At 47.5% G+C, this 19,226-nt stretch overlaps 1 protein-coding gene across 1 annotated transcript in view; it reads right to left on the bottom strand.

Annotated features, from left to right (window-relative positions):
• Positions 1–19,226, bottom strand: part of NDUFA10 (NADH:ubiquinone oxidoreductase subunit A10) — a 48,736-nt gene that overhangs the window by 10,000 nt on the left and 19,510 nt on the right. Inside the window, exons 8-9 of the mRNA XM_007941506.2 lie at positions 18,377–18,462; positions 6,744–6,852 (exon numbers count right to left, since the gene is read on the bottom strand). Coding sequence (XP_007939697.1) covers positions 6,744–6,852; positions 18,377–18,462 — 195 coding nt within the window. The remainder of the gene's footprint in view (positions 1–6,743; positions 6,853–18,376; positions 18,463–19,226) is intronic.

The raw sequence follows: 19,226 nt of genomic DNA, 5'->3' as shown, positions 1-19,226 counted from the left end.
AAAAAAAAAAAAAAAAAAAGATGGTGGGTGAGTGCCACTCTGAATGTGTGTCTCTCCACAGTCCTGACAATAATCCAACCTCAGGCAGCAGGCTCCCACAGGGGCTCACTATGTCTCTTCTGAGTCTACCATTCCAGGGCTCCGACCTGTCATATTTCCCATTCCCATCACAGCAATGAGTCACCCACACTGTAGGAATTCAGGTCTGTTTATTTCCCTTCTGTGGCCACCACAGGACTGGCTCCCCTTGACTCAAAGCCCTGCTTAAAGGCCAAGTATGAATTGTTCATAAGGAGCGCAGGTGGTGTAGCACTTAAGGCATTTGGCTGCTAACCGAAAGACTGGTGGTTCAAACCCACAACCCACTCTGAGCAAGAAAGATGAGACAGTCTGCTTCTGTAATGACTGATGGCCCTGGACACACAATGGGCGTTGCCATGAGCTGGAATCGACTCCACAGCAGTGAGTTCGGTTTGTTTTTTTGAGGGACTGTTTGTGTGTCAGACATTCGAGACCCAGGACTGCGTATGCATCCATGTGAGGTATCTCGTGTCGGATACCACACAGTTGAAACGTCTTCATCCCTGATCCCCCTGCACTCGCATTAGCTGTGGATACTAGCAAACTCCCCTGAAAGCATTTGCTGACAGGTGGAGAGTGCATGCTTTCTAAGCACCCTGGCCTTCACTTCGTAGCAGCAGGTTCACAGAAGAAACATACAAACCAATAGGGGTGCATTGTTAATTCCCTTCTCAAAGGGCCACGTGTTGGCCTCTTTCCATACGTAGAAATAAAGTCACTGGAGATGCAGAAGAGCACGGAGAGGGGGATACAGAGATGGGACGAGTCCCTTTGTTCCTCACCCTGACAGAGGGAGGCATCCTCAGTACCCCACACCCACTTCTTAACTCGAACAACGTGGAAACTGAGAATCTGTATTTTAACACAAGAGGAAACCCACCGGAGCTCTAAGATGATGTCACCAGGAAATGGAATTGACCAGTCAACACTGCCCTGCTTCAGTGTTGCTCAGCAGAGCCTAGTGCTGTGTCCTGAAGCTCGCCTTTATCAAGGTCCTTATGGAAGGCAAGAGCACACAGCGTCAGCACATCAATGCTACTGGGAGTCTCCAACTCACAGACTGGCCGAGGAGAACCGAGACTGACGGCGAAATACACCCAAGAAGGAAGCAGAGGAAACAGCGACAGGGACAGAGGTGCCGGGTCCCAGCAACTCTGGGTGCAGTCAGACTTGTGCAGGGAGCATGTCCTAGGAGCATCTACCTCCTTCAACTGAAAACGGTCAGAATCGTAACTGGAAACCAACTTACAGCCTCTCCTCCCCAAGGTCTACTATGAGAAGTCTACTATGTAAGGTCAACTCCACTGGGAATGACAAATTGAAGAGGAATGGCATTGCACTCGTCATCAAAAACAACATTTCAAGATCTGTCCTGAAGTCCAGTGCTGGCAGTGATAGGATAGTATCTATACAACCACAAGGAGGACCATCAATACAACTACTATTATTCAAACTTATGCACCAAAGCCAAAGATGAAGAACCTGAAGATTTTTACCAACTTCTACAGTCCAAAACTGACCAAATACGCAACCAAGATGTGGTGATGATCACACGTGTGCTGATTGGAGTGCGAGAGTTGGGAACAAAGAAGAAAAGGGGAACACAGCCCTGGTGACAGAAGTGATACTGCAGGACACAATTTTGCAAGACCATCGACTTATTCATCGCAAATCACCTTCCAACAATATGAACAGTGGCTGTGACCGTGGACGCCGACAGATGCAGTGCACAGGAATCAGATCCGCTGCGTCTGTGGAGAGAGGCGAGGGAGAAGCCCAGGATCTTCAGCCAAAACAACTCCAGGAGCTGACTGTGGAACCGACCATCACTGCTCACGTGCAAGTTCCAGCCAAAGCGGAAGACAACTAAAACAAGTCCCCAGGAGCCAAAATAAGACCTGGATCATATCCCTCCTGAATTCAGAGACCATTTAAAGATTTGACACATTGAACACCAATGACCAAAAACCTGGTAAGTTGTGGGATGACATCAAGAACATCATCCATGAAGAAAGCAAAAGGTCATTAAAGACAGGAAAGGAAGAAAAGGGCATAATGGATATCATAAGAGACTCTGAAACTTGTTCTTGAATGGACAGTAGCTAAAGTGAATGGAAGAAATTAAGAAATAAAGGAGCTAAATGGAATTTCAAAGGGCAGCTTGAGAAGGCAAAGTAAAGTATTATAGTGTAATGTGCAAAGACCTGGAGTTAGAAAAACAAAAGGGAAAAACGTGCTTGGCATTGCTCAAACTGAAAGAACTGAAGAAAAAAATTAAGCCTCAGATTGTAATACCGAAGGATTCTATGGGCAAGACACTGAATGATACAAGAAGCATCGCGAGAAGATGGAAGGAATACACAGAGTCACTGTACCAAAGAGAATTGGTCAGTGTTCATCCACTTCAGAAGGTGGCATATGATCAAGAACCAATGGTATTGAAGGAAGAAGTCGAAGCTGCACTGAAGGAACTGGTGAAGAACAAGGCTCCAGGAATTGACGGAATACCCACTGAGATGTTTCAACAAACAGATGCTGCACTGGAGGCACTCACTCATCTATGCCAGGAGATTTGGAAGACAGCTACCAGGCCAACTAACTGGAAGAGATCCATATTTGTACCCATTCCAAAGAAAGGTGATCCCACACAATGTGGAAATTATCGAACAGTATCATTAATATCACACACAAGTAAAATTTTGCTGAAGATCATTCAAAAATAGTTACAGCAGTATATTGACAAAGAACTTCCAGAGATGCAGGCTGGATTCAGAAGAGGATGTGGAATGGATATCATTGCTGATGTTGGATAGATCTTGGCTCAAAGCAAGGAATACCAGAAAGATGTTTACTTGTGTTTTATTGACTACGCAAAAGCATTTGATTGTGTGGATCATAACAAATTATGGATAACATTGAGAAGAATGGGAATTCCAGAACACTTAATTGTACTCATGAGGAACCTGTACATAGACCAGGAGGCTGACATTTGAACAGAACACAGGGACACTACAGGGTTTAAAATGAGGAAGGGAGTGTGTCAGGGTTGTATCCTTTCACCATACTTATTCAATCTGTATGCTGAGCCAATAATCCGAGAAGCTGGACTAGGTGAAGAAGAACGTAGCATCAGGATTGGAAGAATGAGCATTAACAACCTGTGGTATGCAGACCACACAACTTAGCCCACTGAAAGTGAGGATGACATGAAGCACTTACTGATGAAGACTGAGGACTACAGACTGCAGTATGGATTACATCTCAATGCAAAGAAAATAAAAATCCTCACAAGTGGATCAATAAGTAGCATCATGATAAACAGAGAAAAGACTGAAGTTGTCAAAGACTTCCTACTACTTGGTTCTACAATCAGCACCCATGGAAGCAGCGGTCAGGACATCAGACGATGCATTCATTGCACTGGGGCAAATGTGCTGCAAAAGAGCTCTTTCAAGTGCTGAGGAGCAGAGATGTCACTCTGAAGACCAAGGTGCGCCTGACACAAGCCACGGTATTTTCAATCACCTCATACGCATGTGAAAGCTGGACAACAAATAAGGAAGACCAAGAAGAGTTGACTTTTCAATTGTGTCAGTGAAGAACATTCAAAGTACCATGGACTGCCAGAAAAAATGACCAGATCTGTCCTGGAGAAAGCTCCTCGGAAGCGAGAATGGCCAGACTTTGCGTCACTTACTTTGGTCGTATTGTCAGAAGGAACCATTCTCTGCAGAAGGATGTCATGACTGGTAAAGTGGAGGGTCAGCAAAACAGGGGAAGACCTCAACGACATGGACTGACACAAGGGCTCAAGCACAGCCAGGACTGTGTGGCTGGCACAGGACCGGGCGGTATTTCATTCTGTTGTACATGGGGTCACAATGAGTCAGAGGTGACTTGACGGGACTAACCACCGCCACTGGCCCCACCATAGGGAAGGGCTGCATAAGAGTACCAAGTGAGCTGGTGAGCGTATGGGGGAGGACATCAGAGAGCTGGCAGCCTGCCCCCCATATGTCTGTGTTTTCCCTATTGCTTACAGAGGCAATTCCAGTTACAGGGCAGGGGGCCCATCCCCATATACTGCTCACACTTGAGGGGCTGGGACTGAGACACCCTTACAGTGTTCCCTTAGGGCTACCCTCAGAGAGGGGAAGGGAAGGAGGCAAAGGGGCCTCTGGGTGGTCGAATAAGCTTGGCCTGAGGGGTCTAAACAGTACGCCGCCCTCAAGTGTGGGGGCTCAGACTGACCCTGCCCGTGGGGCCTGGAGTCTACACTCAAAGGCAGCCTAACGTGATCCCTAACATGATGCTGCTCCTCAGGAACCTGAGGGCCTATGAGCAGCAGACCCGCTCAGGGAGCTCCCCAGGGCCGATCCCAGCACTGGTGAATGCAGAGCCCTGCCATGCGAGCATGTCCGAGACTCCACCTACTCGCCACACACTGAGCCCAAGGCCAGCTTTACTGCTGATCCCAGTTGGCTCCAGTGGGTCCCTGTACGTCACCCAGCCTCTCACCAAATTTGCTAATCTGATATATTCAGGTCTAGTGAGTCCTTGAGTGTCACCCGGCCTTTCACCAGATGTGCCAATCTGACATTCCAGTCCAGTGGGTCCCTGTACGTCACCCAGCCTCTCACCAAATTTGCTAATCTGATATATTCAAGTCTAGTGAGTCCGTGAATGTCACCCGGCCTTTCACCAGATGTGCCAATCTGACATTCCAGTCCAGTGGGTCCCTGTACGTCACCCAGCCCCTCGCCAGATGGAGAAAGTTCCATGGGGCAGGACACAGAGAGCAACCAGCCCCTGTAGGGAGGAATCAGAAGGATTGCAAATGACCACATGAGAGACCCTGCAAACCAGGCATCAGTAGATACAGAACACAAACAAGTCACACTCAGAACACTTAACGCAACAGAAGCTCCTGAAGATTATGGGCGAGGAGCCAGGGGCCTCCAGCAAGCCTCAGCAGTCCTGCATCGATCAGAAATTCAAATCTGGATGTGACCTCGTGAAACCGCAAAGCAGCCAACAGAGCGGTTCAGGGAGAAGCTGTTAGACTGCGTTCAACACCAACGGGTGGCATGAGGCTTGTGTCCCAGAGTGGAGGTGCCACGAGTCAGGACCAGCCACAGCATTACCGTGTCCAGCAGCCACTGTAAAACACACAAGGAGGTGACAGGCACATCACAGCACAGCTGCTCACCTGGCTCCCCACGAAGCCTCACTGGCTACCCAAGCAGAACTTACAAGTCTCAGGAAACTCCATGGGGTCCAGTGATTCCACCACACTGATTATGCCAGCTGGGAATGTACAAACACAAGGGGGACTGGACGATCCCCAACACTGACCACACAGCAAGCAACTCTCACTTAGACAGGCTCTCTACATGCTTCCCAATGACCACAAGAGCCACAGAAGTGTGGCTCTCCCACTGACGCCACGGTTCCCAGGGGCTACAACTGCCAGATGCCAAACTAAAACCAACAGGTGTCCTCCAGCAACCGGGCTCCTGCTCCGACTCTGCCTTGAGGACAAAGACTCTGCTCAGGAGGTGCACCATCAGCTCGGGGTCTCCCTGAAACAGCCGGCCCCACTGCCCGGGCTCAGCTGGCCCCACCCCACGTTCTGAGACCTTCTGCAGAAAAGCACGCATTCACTGTTGCGGTGTAGTAAATTACCTGGTATGGCTTTTCTAGCCGTAAGTCTTTGTAAACTCCGCAGTGGAATTTGCCCTGAGTGATTGAGTAGCTCCTGATCATTAAAGTTATCCACCTAGGGTATTTCTGTTGACAGTGGCACAAAGCAATGTTCTGGGAAGTTTGCCTCTCTCAGGTGTTTAGAATTCTGATGTTAAGATTGGTTAGTTTGGCCACTCTGCCACGCTCAAAAGGAGGCCTCCTAGAGGCAGAAGTCTCTCTGACTGCTGGCTGAGAAGGACGTGCTGCTGCGAGAAACACGCTCCTGAGAGACACATGTTGCTGGGAAAGAGGCATAAGAGACACACATTGCTGAGAGAGACACTGAGATACACCCATTGCTGGGAGAGTGGCTGAGAGAGACTGTTGGCTGAGAAACAGCAGGCTGAGAGACACTGAGTGTTTTTTCTGAACTTGAATTGTAGCCTGGTGCTTCCCTAATAAACCCCATAATCTGTGAGTTATGTGTGGTCACTGCAGTGGATTATTGAACCCAGCAGAAAGGTGGTGGGTGCTGCGGGAAGAACAGTTGGTGTCGGGGCTGATGAAAGGGCTGGAGGGAGGCGGCATGTTTGGCCTCACAGGAATAGGCCTTGGGCCCTGTCTTCCTCTTGTGGGGTTAGAGGAGGTCAGGAGATGCGGCCTCCTTGCCCCTTTAGCAACTGTCAGTGGAGGAACACGAGATGTAGGGCAACAGCAGGTGTCAACTTAACATCGAAAAACAAGATAAAAGCTGAGGAACAGAGAACACTGTTCACACCAAGGGCTGCCTGGCAGAGGCGCTGGCTGGGCACACCCTGCCAGGAGCTACCACCTGAGGCCACGCCAGCTCACTCAGCGACAAGGCAGACATCCCTGCAATGAAAGTGGAGCTCTTTCCCATGAAAACATGAGAAAAGACAAACCACCACCATCTTTGGGGGAGGCCTGCCCACTCAGGCTCCATGCCCAGCCCTTACCTCCTGGAATCTGCGAAAGACGCGGTCGCTCTGGTGGGCGCCAATGGTGATTTCCGGGAGATAGACAGGAATGGTCGTGTAATTCAGCACTGCCAACTTATCCTGCACCCTGGAAAGAAGACAGCAAGGGTCACGGCGAACATTACTGTCAGCACTAAACCTCCAACAAGGCTGCCTTGCTCTTCACAGCCACATATGGTCATCCCATGAAAGGAATGCTGCTGGTGGCCAGAAGGGCACTTGAAGAGCCAGCACTCACCCCAAGGACCACCCAGTGGAGCTAAGCTGCTCTCGGGCTTTCAGGCCTGAACGCTGAAAAGCCATGACTGTGGGGACATAACAGAGTGGGACCTTTGAAGCAGGAGCCACAGGACTAACCACCAAACTGTCCCTGGCACTGTCCATGCAATCACTCACTATGCTCACACCAACAAGGGGCCAGCAGCAATCCTCCTGGTCACCCCAGCCACCTGCTACTCTGCACATGGTCACGGCTGACTCCAGGAGCTGAAGGTAACAGGGCCACGTAGGACTGTATGTGGCACCAGCGTCTCCAATGTCTAACCCTCTGCTTTTCTGGGCAGCAAGAAATACCAGTTGCCCTATGTCCCCACTCAGGCTACTGGCTGCTAGAACACCGAGGCTGTGTTACCACTGGCTTCTTGCACACCGACTTTAGTTTGGCTCCAACCACTACGTGAAGCGGAAGGGTATTTTTTATGCTTTTACAAAGAAATGCTGGTGTCTCCCTGCTGAAAGGCTCAAACTAAGAGAGCAAGGGTTTCAAGGCCACCTTCCCCCAAACGAGCCCCAGAGGCAGCTGGCGTCCAGCCAGACAGTGAGAATAATCCAGGCCTGATGCAAACGCAGCCCCAAGTGCCACTGATGGAGCAAGCTGACCAGGTCTGAGGCCCACGTGGCCCACGCGTCATTCTGCAAGGCGAACAGGGCTGAAGCAGCTGCAGCAGGCTGAATACAAGGGACAGTGGTGAAAGGCACGTCTAAGTGTCAGCTAAAAGCCCATGTGGCTGTCCAGCCGTTATTAAGCCAACATGCCAATGGCACCGCAGGGACATACTGCCGGGCCTTCACGTGTCTCCTACGTGCATTCCTGCCAGCTGCCCACGGCGACGCACGCCGCAGCTGCAGCGCTTACACATAAGTAGATCTCCCTTCAGGTTTAATACTCTGTGTGTGTCACTTACACGAAGACATCAAATATTAAAACAGAAACAATCAAGCAGCAAGTCAGTAAAGGCAAGGGTGTGGTTTCAGCTTCCGGGAGCAAGTGTTCCCACGGTTACAGGAAATGTCAGGTGGCTGTCATGGGTGTCTTATAAAACCTAAACTAAAGCCCAAACCACACCCACTGCCGTCAAGTCAGTTCTGACTCACAGCACCCCAAGAGGACAGAGTAGAACTGCCCCACAAAGTTTCAAAGGCTGTCATCTTTACAGAAGCTAACTGCCTCACCTTTGTCCTGTGGAACAGCTGGTGAGTTTGAACCCATGAACTTTTGGTTGGCAGCCAAGTGCTTCACTACTGAGCCACCAAAACTCCAAACATCAAATGGCCATCACACTGATTCTGACTCAGAGACCTTATAGGACAGAGGAGATCTGCCTCACAGGGTTTCCAATCTATATAGAAGTAGACTGCCTCATCTATCTCCTACAGAGCAGCTGGTGGGTTTGAACCGCTGACCTTCTGGTTAAGCAGCCAAATACCTTATCCACGATGCCCAACTCTACCATTAAATAACAAGCCACAGACATACCACCGTTTGTAATCCTCTTACAACACAACGTCCCTCGTGCTCTGATAACCAGGAAACCACACCACTACCAAAGTCACAGTTTCTGTTGAGACATCAGCTTTGACCATGGTGTAGAATCAGGCTGTCACATGACTGAGAGCACACTCTGAACACAGCACTGTATTGTCACCATGCAGGGGGGCCCGGAGCCACAGATAAGTACTGTCACCACACAGGGGTTCCCAGAGCCATGGATAAGCACTGTCACTGTGCAGGGGGCCCCAGAGCTGTGGATAAGTACTGTCACCACGCAGGGGGATCCAGAGCTGTGGATAAGTACTGTCATCATGCAGGGGGTCCTGAAGCCATGCCTACATGTCACCACCATGCAGGGATTCCCAGGGCCATCCCTACATATCATCACAGTACAGGGGTCCCAGAGCCATGCATATGTACCATCACCATGCAAGGAGTCCAAGAGCTATGCCTATGTACTGGAACCATGAAGAGAGACCTAGAGCCATGCCTTTGTATCGTCACCATGCTGAGGACCCCAGAGCCATGTACATACAGGTCTCAGGCAGGGTTAGGATAGGCAGGGTCATCTTTTCCCACACAACACCTCATCCTCCGCCCAGAGGGAGCAAGCACTAACAAGCCAGAGCCAGACAAAAGCATCAACAAAGGAGCCTGGAAGAGGTAAGCGGAGGTTCCAGGAAAGGAGTCAACTGAGGCAGGCTGGAGAAAACAAAGGGCATCCAGATGACGGGGACATGGCCAAGGACACGGCAGGCTGGCTGGGGTCCTGGCTGGAAGAGGCAGAACCTGGGCCGAGGACAGGGACATGGAATTAACTCTAGGAAGTGGAATCTGCAGTGCTGCCTACACAACAGAGCACCACAGGAGAGTGGGACCCCAGGAGCCCGTGAGGACGACACATAGTGGGAGAGCAGGTCCTTGGGAGCCCGTGAGGACAACACACAGTGGGACAGCAGGACCCCGGGAGCCCATGAGGATGACACATAGTGGGACAGCAGGACCCCGGGAGCCCGTGAGGACGACACACAAGTGGGACACCAGGACCCCGGGAGCCCGTGAGGACGACACACAGTGGGACACCAGGACCCTAAGAGCCCATGAGGACGACACACAGTGGGAGAACAGGACCCCAGGAGCCCATAAGGACAACACACAGTGGGACAGCAGGACCCCGGGAACCTGTAAGGACGACACACAGTGGGAGGGCAGGTCCCCGGGAGCCCATGAGGACAACACACAGTGGGAGAACAGGACCCCAGGAGCCCGTGAGGACGACACACAGTGGGACAGCAGGACCCCGGGACCCTGTAAGGATGACACACAGTGGGAGGGCAGGTCCCCGGGAGCCCATGAGGACGACACATAGTGGGACAACAGGACCCTAAGAGCCCGTGAGGACGACACACAGTGGGAGAACAGGACCCTAAGAGCCCGTGAGGATGACACACAGTGAGACAGCAGGACCCCGGGAGCCTGGAAGGATGACACACAGTGGGAGGGCAGGTCCCTGGGAGCCCATGAGGATGACACATAGTGGGAGAGCAGGTCCTTGGGAGCCCATGAGGATGACGTATATAGGGGAGAGCAGGTCCCTGGGTCTCTGTTCGGATGACATATCCAGGGAAGAGCATGTGAGACTCGGGCAGATAAACAGCAGGGAGAGATGTGCAGAGCAGGCATGGGTGATACCACACGAGGCAGGGGGCACAAAAAGAGCAGGAGCGTCTCCAAGGATGGCTGTGCCAGCCTCTGAGGGGTGGCAGAGGGGCAGAAGCAGCCCACGGTGCTGCTGGGGTCCTTTCTGGGAGCAAGTGGCAGGAGGGGCAGGATTGGCTGTGACCAGGCCCCAGGGAAGGTGCAGGGCGTGTCAACACAGGACGCCTCCATCAAGCACCTTCCCACACAGCACTGACACTCCCAAGTGATGGTGAGAAACTCCTACACTGTGGGCTTTCAGGCCCAGAGACAAACTTGGGGACAGCAGCTGTTACCACAAGGGTGGAGTTGTTGGGTGTTTGCTTAATGTTGTAAAGCAAGCTTCAGAATGAAAACATACATGACAGCATTTCTGCCACTTCACAAACAAAAGATCTAAACAAAACCAAAAAGTTAATGTTTGAAGAAAACTTCCACTTTAGGCTATAATAGGTTATGAGGTGGGGAGCTGTCACTCCTACCATCACAATGAAAAAGACAATTAAAAGACAGGGCTTGTCAGACTGGGTCAAAAAACGAGATTCAACTATGTGCTGTGTGCAAGAAACCCACTTTAAACACAGAGATGCAGACAACTTAAAAGCAATGGGATGGACAAAGATACATCCTGCGCACACTAACCAAAAGCTGATGGAGCTGGATTAAAGCAGACTTCAGAACAAGAAAAATGATCAGGGATCAAGATGGGCATTCCATAATGATAAAGGGCCCAATTCTTCAAGAAAACGTAACAATCCTTAACACATATGCACCTAACGATAACGTGTCCAAATGTATGCGGCAAAAACTGATAGTAACAGACGAATTCACAACCACAGCCGGAGGCTTCACTGCTGTCAGAAACAGACGGATCCAGCAGGCAGTCAGTTAAAGATACAGATGACACAAAAAACATCTCAATCAACTTTACCTACTTGGTATTTCCAGAGTCCTCTGGACAACAGAACACACATTCTTCTCAAGCCCCATCAGAACGTTCAAGATAGAAGATACACTGGCCATAGAAAATGCCTTAATATGTTTTAAAAAAAAAGTCTTACAAAGTATGCTTAGACCACAAAGGAATCAAACTAGAAAGCGGTTAACAGACAGATGGAAAATCTCCAAATATTTGGAAATAAACAACACACTTCTAACTAATATGGGTCAGAAAAGTCTCAAGAAAATTTTGAAAATATTTTAAATTAAAGGAATTCTAAAATGAAGCATCAGAATTTGAGATGCAGCAAAAGCCTTAGAGGGAAATCTATAGTTCAACGTATATTTTACAGAGATCATTTCCTTGACAACAGCATTTTCAAGAGGGGTAGGATGTTGTCGCTGTTGTTGTTAGGTGCTGTCAAGCTGTCTCCAACTCAGAGTGACCCTATGCCAGCAGAATGAAACACTGCCCGGTTTTGAACCAGCCTCCCGAACCTTGCTATAGCTGAGCCCATCATAGCAAACACTGTGTCTATCCATCTCATTGAGGGCCTTCCCCTTCTTTCTTGAACCTCCACTTTACCAAGCATGATATCCTTCTCCAGGCAATGGTTCCTTCTGACAATATGACCAAAGTAGGTGAGATGAAGTCTGGCCATTCTCGCTTCCAAGGAGCATTCTAGCTATGCTTCTTCCAGGACAGATTTGTTGGTCCTTTTCGCAGACCATGGTACTCTTAGCATCCTTCTCCAACACCACAACTCAAAAGCATCTACTCTTCTTCAGTCTTCCTTATTCACTGTCCAGCTATGACGTGCATAAAAGGTGACTGAAAATACCATGGCTTGAATTAGGCACACCTTAGTCTTCAAGGAGGTATCTTTGCTCTTCATCACTTGAAAGAGGTCTTTTGCAGCCGATTTGCCCAATGCAATACTTCATCTGATGTCTTGACTGCTGCTTCCATTGGTGTTGATTGTGGAACCAAGTAATATGAACTCCTTGACAACTTCAATCTTTTCTCCATCCACCATGAAGCTGTTTATTGGACCAGTTATGAGGATTTTTGTTTTCTTTATATTGAGGTGGAATTCATACCGCAGACTGTAGTCTTTAATCTTCATCAGTAAGGACTTCAAGTCATCCTCACTTTCAGCAAGCAAAGTTGTGTCATCTGCGTATCGCAGTTGTTAATGAGTCTTCCTCCAATTCTGATGCCATGCTCTTCTTCATATAATCCAGCTTCTCAGATTATTTGCTCAGCATACAAGTTGAGTAAGTATGGCAAAAGGATACAACCTTACCCCATTCCCTTCTTGATTTTGAACCATGCTTCTTGTTGTTATGTGCCGTCAAGTCGGACCCAGCTCTTAGCGAACCCTCCTTGTATTTCTGAGGCAGTATCACTATGGAAGTAGACTGCCCAACCTTCCTTCCATGGAGTGGCTGGTGGGTTTGAACCGCCAGCCTTCTGGTTAGCAGTCAAGTGCCTTAGGCACTACACTACCAGAGCTCCTTTGAACCATGCAGTATCCCCTTTTTCTGTTCGAATGACAGCCTCCTGATCTATGTACAGGCTCTTCATAAGTATAATTAAGTGTTCTGGAATTCCCATTCTTCTCAATGTTATCCATAAATTGTTATGATCTACACAATGAAATGTTTTTGCATAGTCAATAAAACACAACTAAACATCCTTCTGGTATTCTTTGATTTCCGCTAAGATCCATCTGACATCAGCAATGATATCCCTTGTTCCGCATGCTCTTCTGAATCCAGCTTGCATTTCTGAAAGCACTCTGTCAATACACTGCTACAACCATTTTTGAATGATCTGCAGTAAGATTTTATTTGCATGTGATATTAATGATATTGTTTGATAATTTCCACATTCTGCGGGATCACCTTTCTTTGGAATGGGTACAAATATGGATCTCTTCCAGTCAGCTGGCCAGGTAGCTGTCTTCCAAATCTCTTGGCATAACTGAGCGAGTGCCTCCAGTGGGGCATCCATTTGTTGAAACATCTCAATAGGTATTCCGTCAATTCCTGGAGCCTTGCTCTTTGCCAATTCCTCTAATGCAGCTTCAACTTCTTCCTTGAATACCATTGGTTCTTGATCATATGCCACCTCCTGAAATGGATGACCATCAACCAATCCTTTTCAGTACAGTGACTCTGTATTCCTTCCATCTTCTTCTGATGCTTCCTGCATCATTCAATATTTTGCCCATAGAATCTCTCAATATTGCAACTCGAGGCTTAAATTTTTCGTCTGTTCTCTGAGCTTGAGAAATGCCAAGCTTGTGGCCATTAGGTGCTCTCAACTTGGTACTGACTCTCAGTGATCCCACGGACGAGAGAACGGAATCCTGCCCCGTCCTGCGCCATCCCCACAGCTGTTGCTATGTTTGAGCCCACTGTTGCAGCCAGTGTGTCAACCCATTTCATTGAGGGCCTTCCCCTTCTTCAGTGCCTCTTTACCTTAACAAGCATGATATCCTTTCTAGGGACCAGTCCCATCTGACAACATGACCAAAGTATCTGAGACAAAGTCCACCACTCTCGCTTCTAAGAAACATTCCAGCTGCATTTCTTCTAAAACAGATCTGTTCAGAATGGCAGTCCGTGGTATATGCAGTATTCTTCACCAACACCACAATTCAAAGGCATCAGTTCTTCATAGGTCTTCCTTAACCACTGTCCAGCTTTCATATGCACACAAGACAACTGAAAATACTTGGCATGGGTCAGACACACCTTAGTATTCAAAGTGGCATCTTTGTTTTTTAACATTTTAAAGAGGTCTTTTGCAGCAGATCTGCTCGGTACAATACACTGATTTTTTTTTACTGTGGCTTCCAAGAGTGTTGATTGCAGATCCAAATAAATTGAAATCTTTCACAATTTCAGTCTTTCTCCATTTACCATTATGATAGTTGGAGATGTGTGTCAACTTGGTTGGACCACAATTCTGTGTGGTTTAAGCCATTGTGATGTGGTTATTCCCATGATGGATCAAATGATTATGTTTTGAGCAGCCAATCTGTTGAAAGGGAATTTCCCTAAGGGTGTGGCCTGCTTCCAGTATATGTACGGACATCCTGGGAAAAGAGACATTCTTCTGTGGATCAGGATTCTGTTGTGCTGCCTACAACTGTCCATGAGTGAACAATCCACTATTCGGCCCGGAGATCTTGGATTCGTCATTCGTTGGAGTCAACAGCCAGTGTACTGCCTGCCAGCCTTGAGCTCCTCAGCCCCTGTGGCTGCAAGAGTCAGGAAAAGCCTCCAGCTTGACGTGGAAAAGCCTCCAGCTTGACGTTTGATCCAGGAACTTTGGACTTGCCAGCTTCTGTAAGTGTGTGAGCCATTTTCCTAAGATAAATATTTTTTTTTTTCTCTCTCTCTATATATAAGCTTTACTGGTTTTGTTTCTCTAGAGAACACAGTCTAACACAATCATGATGCTGCTTTTTGGTCCAGTTGTGAGGACTGTTATTTTATCTATGTAATCCATACTGAAGGCTGTGGTCTTTGACCTTCATCAGTAAACGTTTCAAGTCCTTTTCACTTCCAGCAAGCAAGATTGATTATTGCAGGATGTTAATAAGTCTTCCTCCAATCCTGATACCATGATCTTCTTCATATAGTCCAGCTTCTCATATTATTTGCTCACCATACAGATTAAGTATGGTAAAAGGATACAACTCTGATGTACAGCCTTCCAGATTTTAAACCCTGTTCTGTTCAAATGACAGCCTCTTGGTCTACGCACAGGTTCCTCATAAGCACCATTGTTCTGGAATTCCATTTTTGAAATGTCAAACAATGTGTTATGGTCCACATGGTACCTCTTCATAGTCAATAAAACACAGTATCTTTCTGGTGTTCTCGGTTTTCAACCAAGATCCATCTGACACCAGCAATGATACTCCTCATTCCACATCCTCTTCTGAATCCAGCTTGAATTTCTGGTGGTTCCTTGATGTATTGTCACAATACTTTTTTTTTAATTATCTTCAGCAAAATTTGACTTGTAACATTACTGACATTATTCAGTAACTTACATGTTTTGTTGGATCACCTTTCTTTGAAAGAGGCAAAAATATGGATCTTTTCCAGTTGATTGGACAGATAGCTGTCTTACAAACTTCTTGGCATAGACAGATAAGCACCTCTAGCACTGCATTCGTTTACTGCAACATCTCAATGGGCAGCCCATCAATTCCTAGAGCCTTGTTTTATACTAAAGCCTTCACTGCAACTTGGATTTATTCCTCTAATACTAATGGTTCTTGGTCATATGCTACCTCCTAAAAAGGTTGACTATCAACCAATACACAGCAACTCTCTATATTCCTTCCATCTTCTTCTGATGCTTCCTGCATCATTCAGTATTCTGCCCACAAAATCCTTCAATACTGCAACTCAGTTCTTTCAGCTTCAGAAATGCTGGGCATGTTCTTCCCTTTTGGTTGGCTAACTCCAGGTCTTTGCACATTTCATTATAATACCTTACTCTGTCTTCTCAAGCCACCCTTCGGAATCCCCTGTTCAGCTCTTTATTTCATCATTTCTTCCATTCACTTTAGCTACTCTACATTCAAGAGCAAGTTTCAGAGTCTCTTCTGACACCCACTATGATCTCTTCTTTCCAGTCTTTTCAGAGACCTGCTTTCTTCATGTATGGTGTCCCTGATGTCATCCCACAACTTCCTTGACTGGTCTTCAGTCATTAGTGTTCAATGCATCCAATTCATTCCTGAGATGGTCTCTAAACTCAAGGTTGTACCTTGGCCCTTGTGGACTTGTTTCACTTTCTTCAGTTTCAACTTGAATTTGCATATGACCAATTAATTGATGGTCTGTTTCCATAGTCAGCCCTTGGCCTTTGTTCTGGTTCCCTAGTGCCTCGGAAACCCAAAGAGGGGTCGCCATGAGTCGGGTCCGACTCGACAGCACATAACAACAGTGCCGCTGACAGGAATATACCACAAATGGGATGGCTTGAAGAAACAGGAGTTTATTCTTACAATTTGGAGGTTTCAAGTCCAAGTTCAAAGTGCCAGGCTCTAGAGGCTGGGTAAAAGCCCCTCAGTCTTGGGGTCCAGCTCTGCCTCCTGCTCCTGGCCCACTGGAGCTAGAGGCATTTCTTCACTCAGACAGCTGCTGGCTGCTGAAACTGACAAACCCAAGGCTGACAAGTAAAAAGGCACAGTCCCGATGTTACCAAATCACATGGTAGGCCATTAATTCAAGTCCATTGTAAGTCCCAAGGTCAGCAGAGTATGGCAGGCTACTGAACAATGACACAGCTACATGCGGGGTTCAAGATGCCATAAATTAGAGACCATTCCCAAGGCTTATCTTTATATACAGGAAGCAGACCACATCCCAAAGGCAGCTACTCACCTGCCTGTGGTAGATCCCACCATGGAGCTGATTGCCAGTCTCATCATGGGGAATAACTACCACCAGCTGCCCAGCCACTCAACCAGGCCCAGCCAAGCTGACACAAACATAACCACCACATCCTTATTCTGACTGATGATACTGAGCTTCTCCACCTTCTCTTTCCACAGATATATTCAACCTGTTTCCTGTGTATTCTATCTCATGAAGTCCAAGTATAGACATTGTTAATGTTTTTTAAAACAAGTATTTGCAATGAATAAGTGATTGGTTTTCAAAATTCTCTCCTGTGATCGCATCACTTCTATCACTCAGGCCATTATTTTCAAACGACTGATCCTTCTTTGTTTCAAACTTTCACATTCTAATCACCAGTAATTATCAATGCATCTTGGTTGTGTATTTTTATCAACTGCAGACTGCAGAAGGCGGTAAAAATCTTCGGTTTCTTTATCTTTGGCATTGACGGTTGGTGTATAAACTTGAATAATAGTTGTATTAACTGGTCTTCGTTGCAGATACATGGCTATTATCACTGATAAAGTTGTACTTCAACACAGATCTTACACTTTTTGACGATGAATGCAATGCCATTCCCCTTCAATCTGTCATTCCGGGCATAGTAGCCCGTATGACTGTGTGATTCAAAATGGTCAGTATCAGTTCGTTTCAGCTCATAAATGCCTAGGGTATCGATCTTTATGTGTTCTGTTTCATTTTCAACAACTTCAAATTTTCCTAGATTCCTAACTTCACACATTCCATGTTCTGATTATTGATGGATTTTTGTAGCTGTTTCTTCTCATTTTGACTTGTGTCAGTCACATCAGCAAATGCAGATCCTGAAAGCTTTACTCCATCCACCTCATCATTAAGGTCACTTCTACTTTGAGGAGGCAGCTCTCCCCCAGTGGTATTTTCAGTGCCTTCCGACCTGAGGGGCTCATCTTCGGGATAATTTTTTTAGAAGCGGACCAGCAGGTCCTTCTTCCTAGTCTTAGTTAAGAAACTGCTAAAAGCTGTCCACTGTGGGCATGACCTTACTGGTACTCAAACTACTCGTGGCATAGCTTCCAGTGTCACAGCAACCCGCAAGCCACAACAGCAGGACAAACCTACAGCAAGTGGTGGGGGACAGGGATGGAAGTGTACGAATTTTTAACTCTGTACATTGGTGTGGCTTCATGGCTATTCAGAAGATACACAGAACTCCACACAACAGTCAGATGGCCCTTTCGGAAATAAAACTCACAACACATGCCTCTCTGCTGAAAGGTAAACCTGGCTCCTCTTTGCTTCAGGAAAAACTCCAAGTCCTCACTGTAGTCAACAGAGGCTCTGTGGTCCGCCCTTCTTGCATGGTCCCCCTTCTCCTCTCTCCCTCTCCTCCAGCCCTACTCGCTTTTCTCCTGGGCAAACCCAGGCCAGTTTTCTTTCTTTACTCTCTGCTCTGCCTCCCTCCCCTAAAACCCTCCTTCCCTGAGTGCAGGGATTGTTTCACTCACTACCACATCTTCCCAAGTCTGACTGCCCAGCACACAGTGGAAGCAAAAGATCTGCTGTATTAGTAATGAGCGCCAATTACTTAACCGTCAGGCCAGAGAATGCAGTGGCCCACCGGGAGGGAAACAGAAGGTCCCCCAAGTGATTACTGGTCAGCACTGCGAGCATCTAGCTAGAAACACAATTCTTTCAAAAATTCCTTTCCTACAGCCTGCAGTCTGTCCAACATACTGCACTCAAACCAACACAAGACCAGCAGCCTCAGCAATGGCCTTGAACTCACAGCATCCGCAGGTTGTGAAACGTGCGGTCGTCCTGTTCAAGCCAAGGCCCCTTCTCATACTTGAGGTACTCGATGTCTTCAATCACCTGAGACAAGAAAACATAGTTAACCAGACAGTCTCGTGCTGGAGACAGAGATGAAGCACCATGCTGAAACGTGATGCACTTCAGCCACGTGGCAGAAGAACCACACGAGGAAAGTCAGACAGACAGAAGAGCTGGTGGTCATCAAGGCACGTGGCGGCATTCATGTTGAGTCTTCAAGACGACCACAGATACTTCAGGATCCTGGAGCAGCACTGCAATGACCGCAAGCTGGGAGAAAAGGCTCAGTGAGAAAAGCCAAAAACTGTAAGAGGCTGCGGGGAAGCCGGTGTTCATGGCAGACTGGTCCTCTCTTCCCAAGTCCTTTCATGCCGTCAGCTCCATGTGTGTTCCATGTGACACACGTCACCCTCCAACCTCAACCCAAACCACAAAACCTGCATTTTCTTCTGGAATTGTGAAACTTGTTATTTTACTAACACACTTAGAGTTCACGTTTAACATATAATGTAATACAAGGAGCTACTACACACATCATACACATACTACGTGTTTGACAGACATATAGTCAACATCTCAACACCATTTAGGCAGAAACCACTCTCATCGACTCTCTCTTCTCTCTCTGTTCTGCTCCCTTCAAGTATTCGTTAATCCTTGCTCTCACACCACACAGCTCTCATCACTGTGACTCTAATCACTGTGACTTGGCGGTGTTCATGTGTCAGGAGCAAATGCCCCTTCACAACTATTCTCCTACACTGTCTTGGCTGTTTCTCATTAGCTGCCCTGGAAAGTCCCCTGTG

This window comes from Orycteropus afer, unplaced genomic scaffold, assembly GCF_000298275.1.
Source record: "Orycteropus afer afer isolate SDZICR_OR568_19922 unplaced genomic scaffold, OryAfe1.0 scaffold00006, whole genome shotgun sequence".
NCBI classification, from domain to species: domain Eukaryota; kingdom Metazoa; phylum Chordata; class Mammalia; order Tubulidentata; family Orycteropodidae; genus Orycteropus; species Orycteropus afer.
Note: the sequence above shows the minus strand (reverse complement) of the source record. Positions and strands in the feature narration are given on the sequence as shown.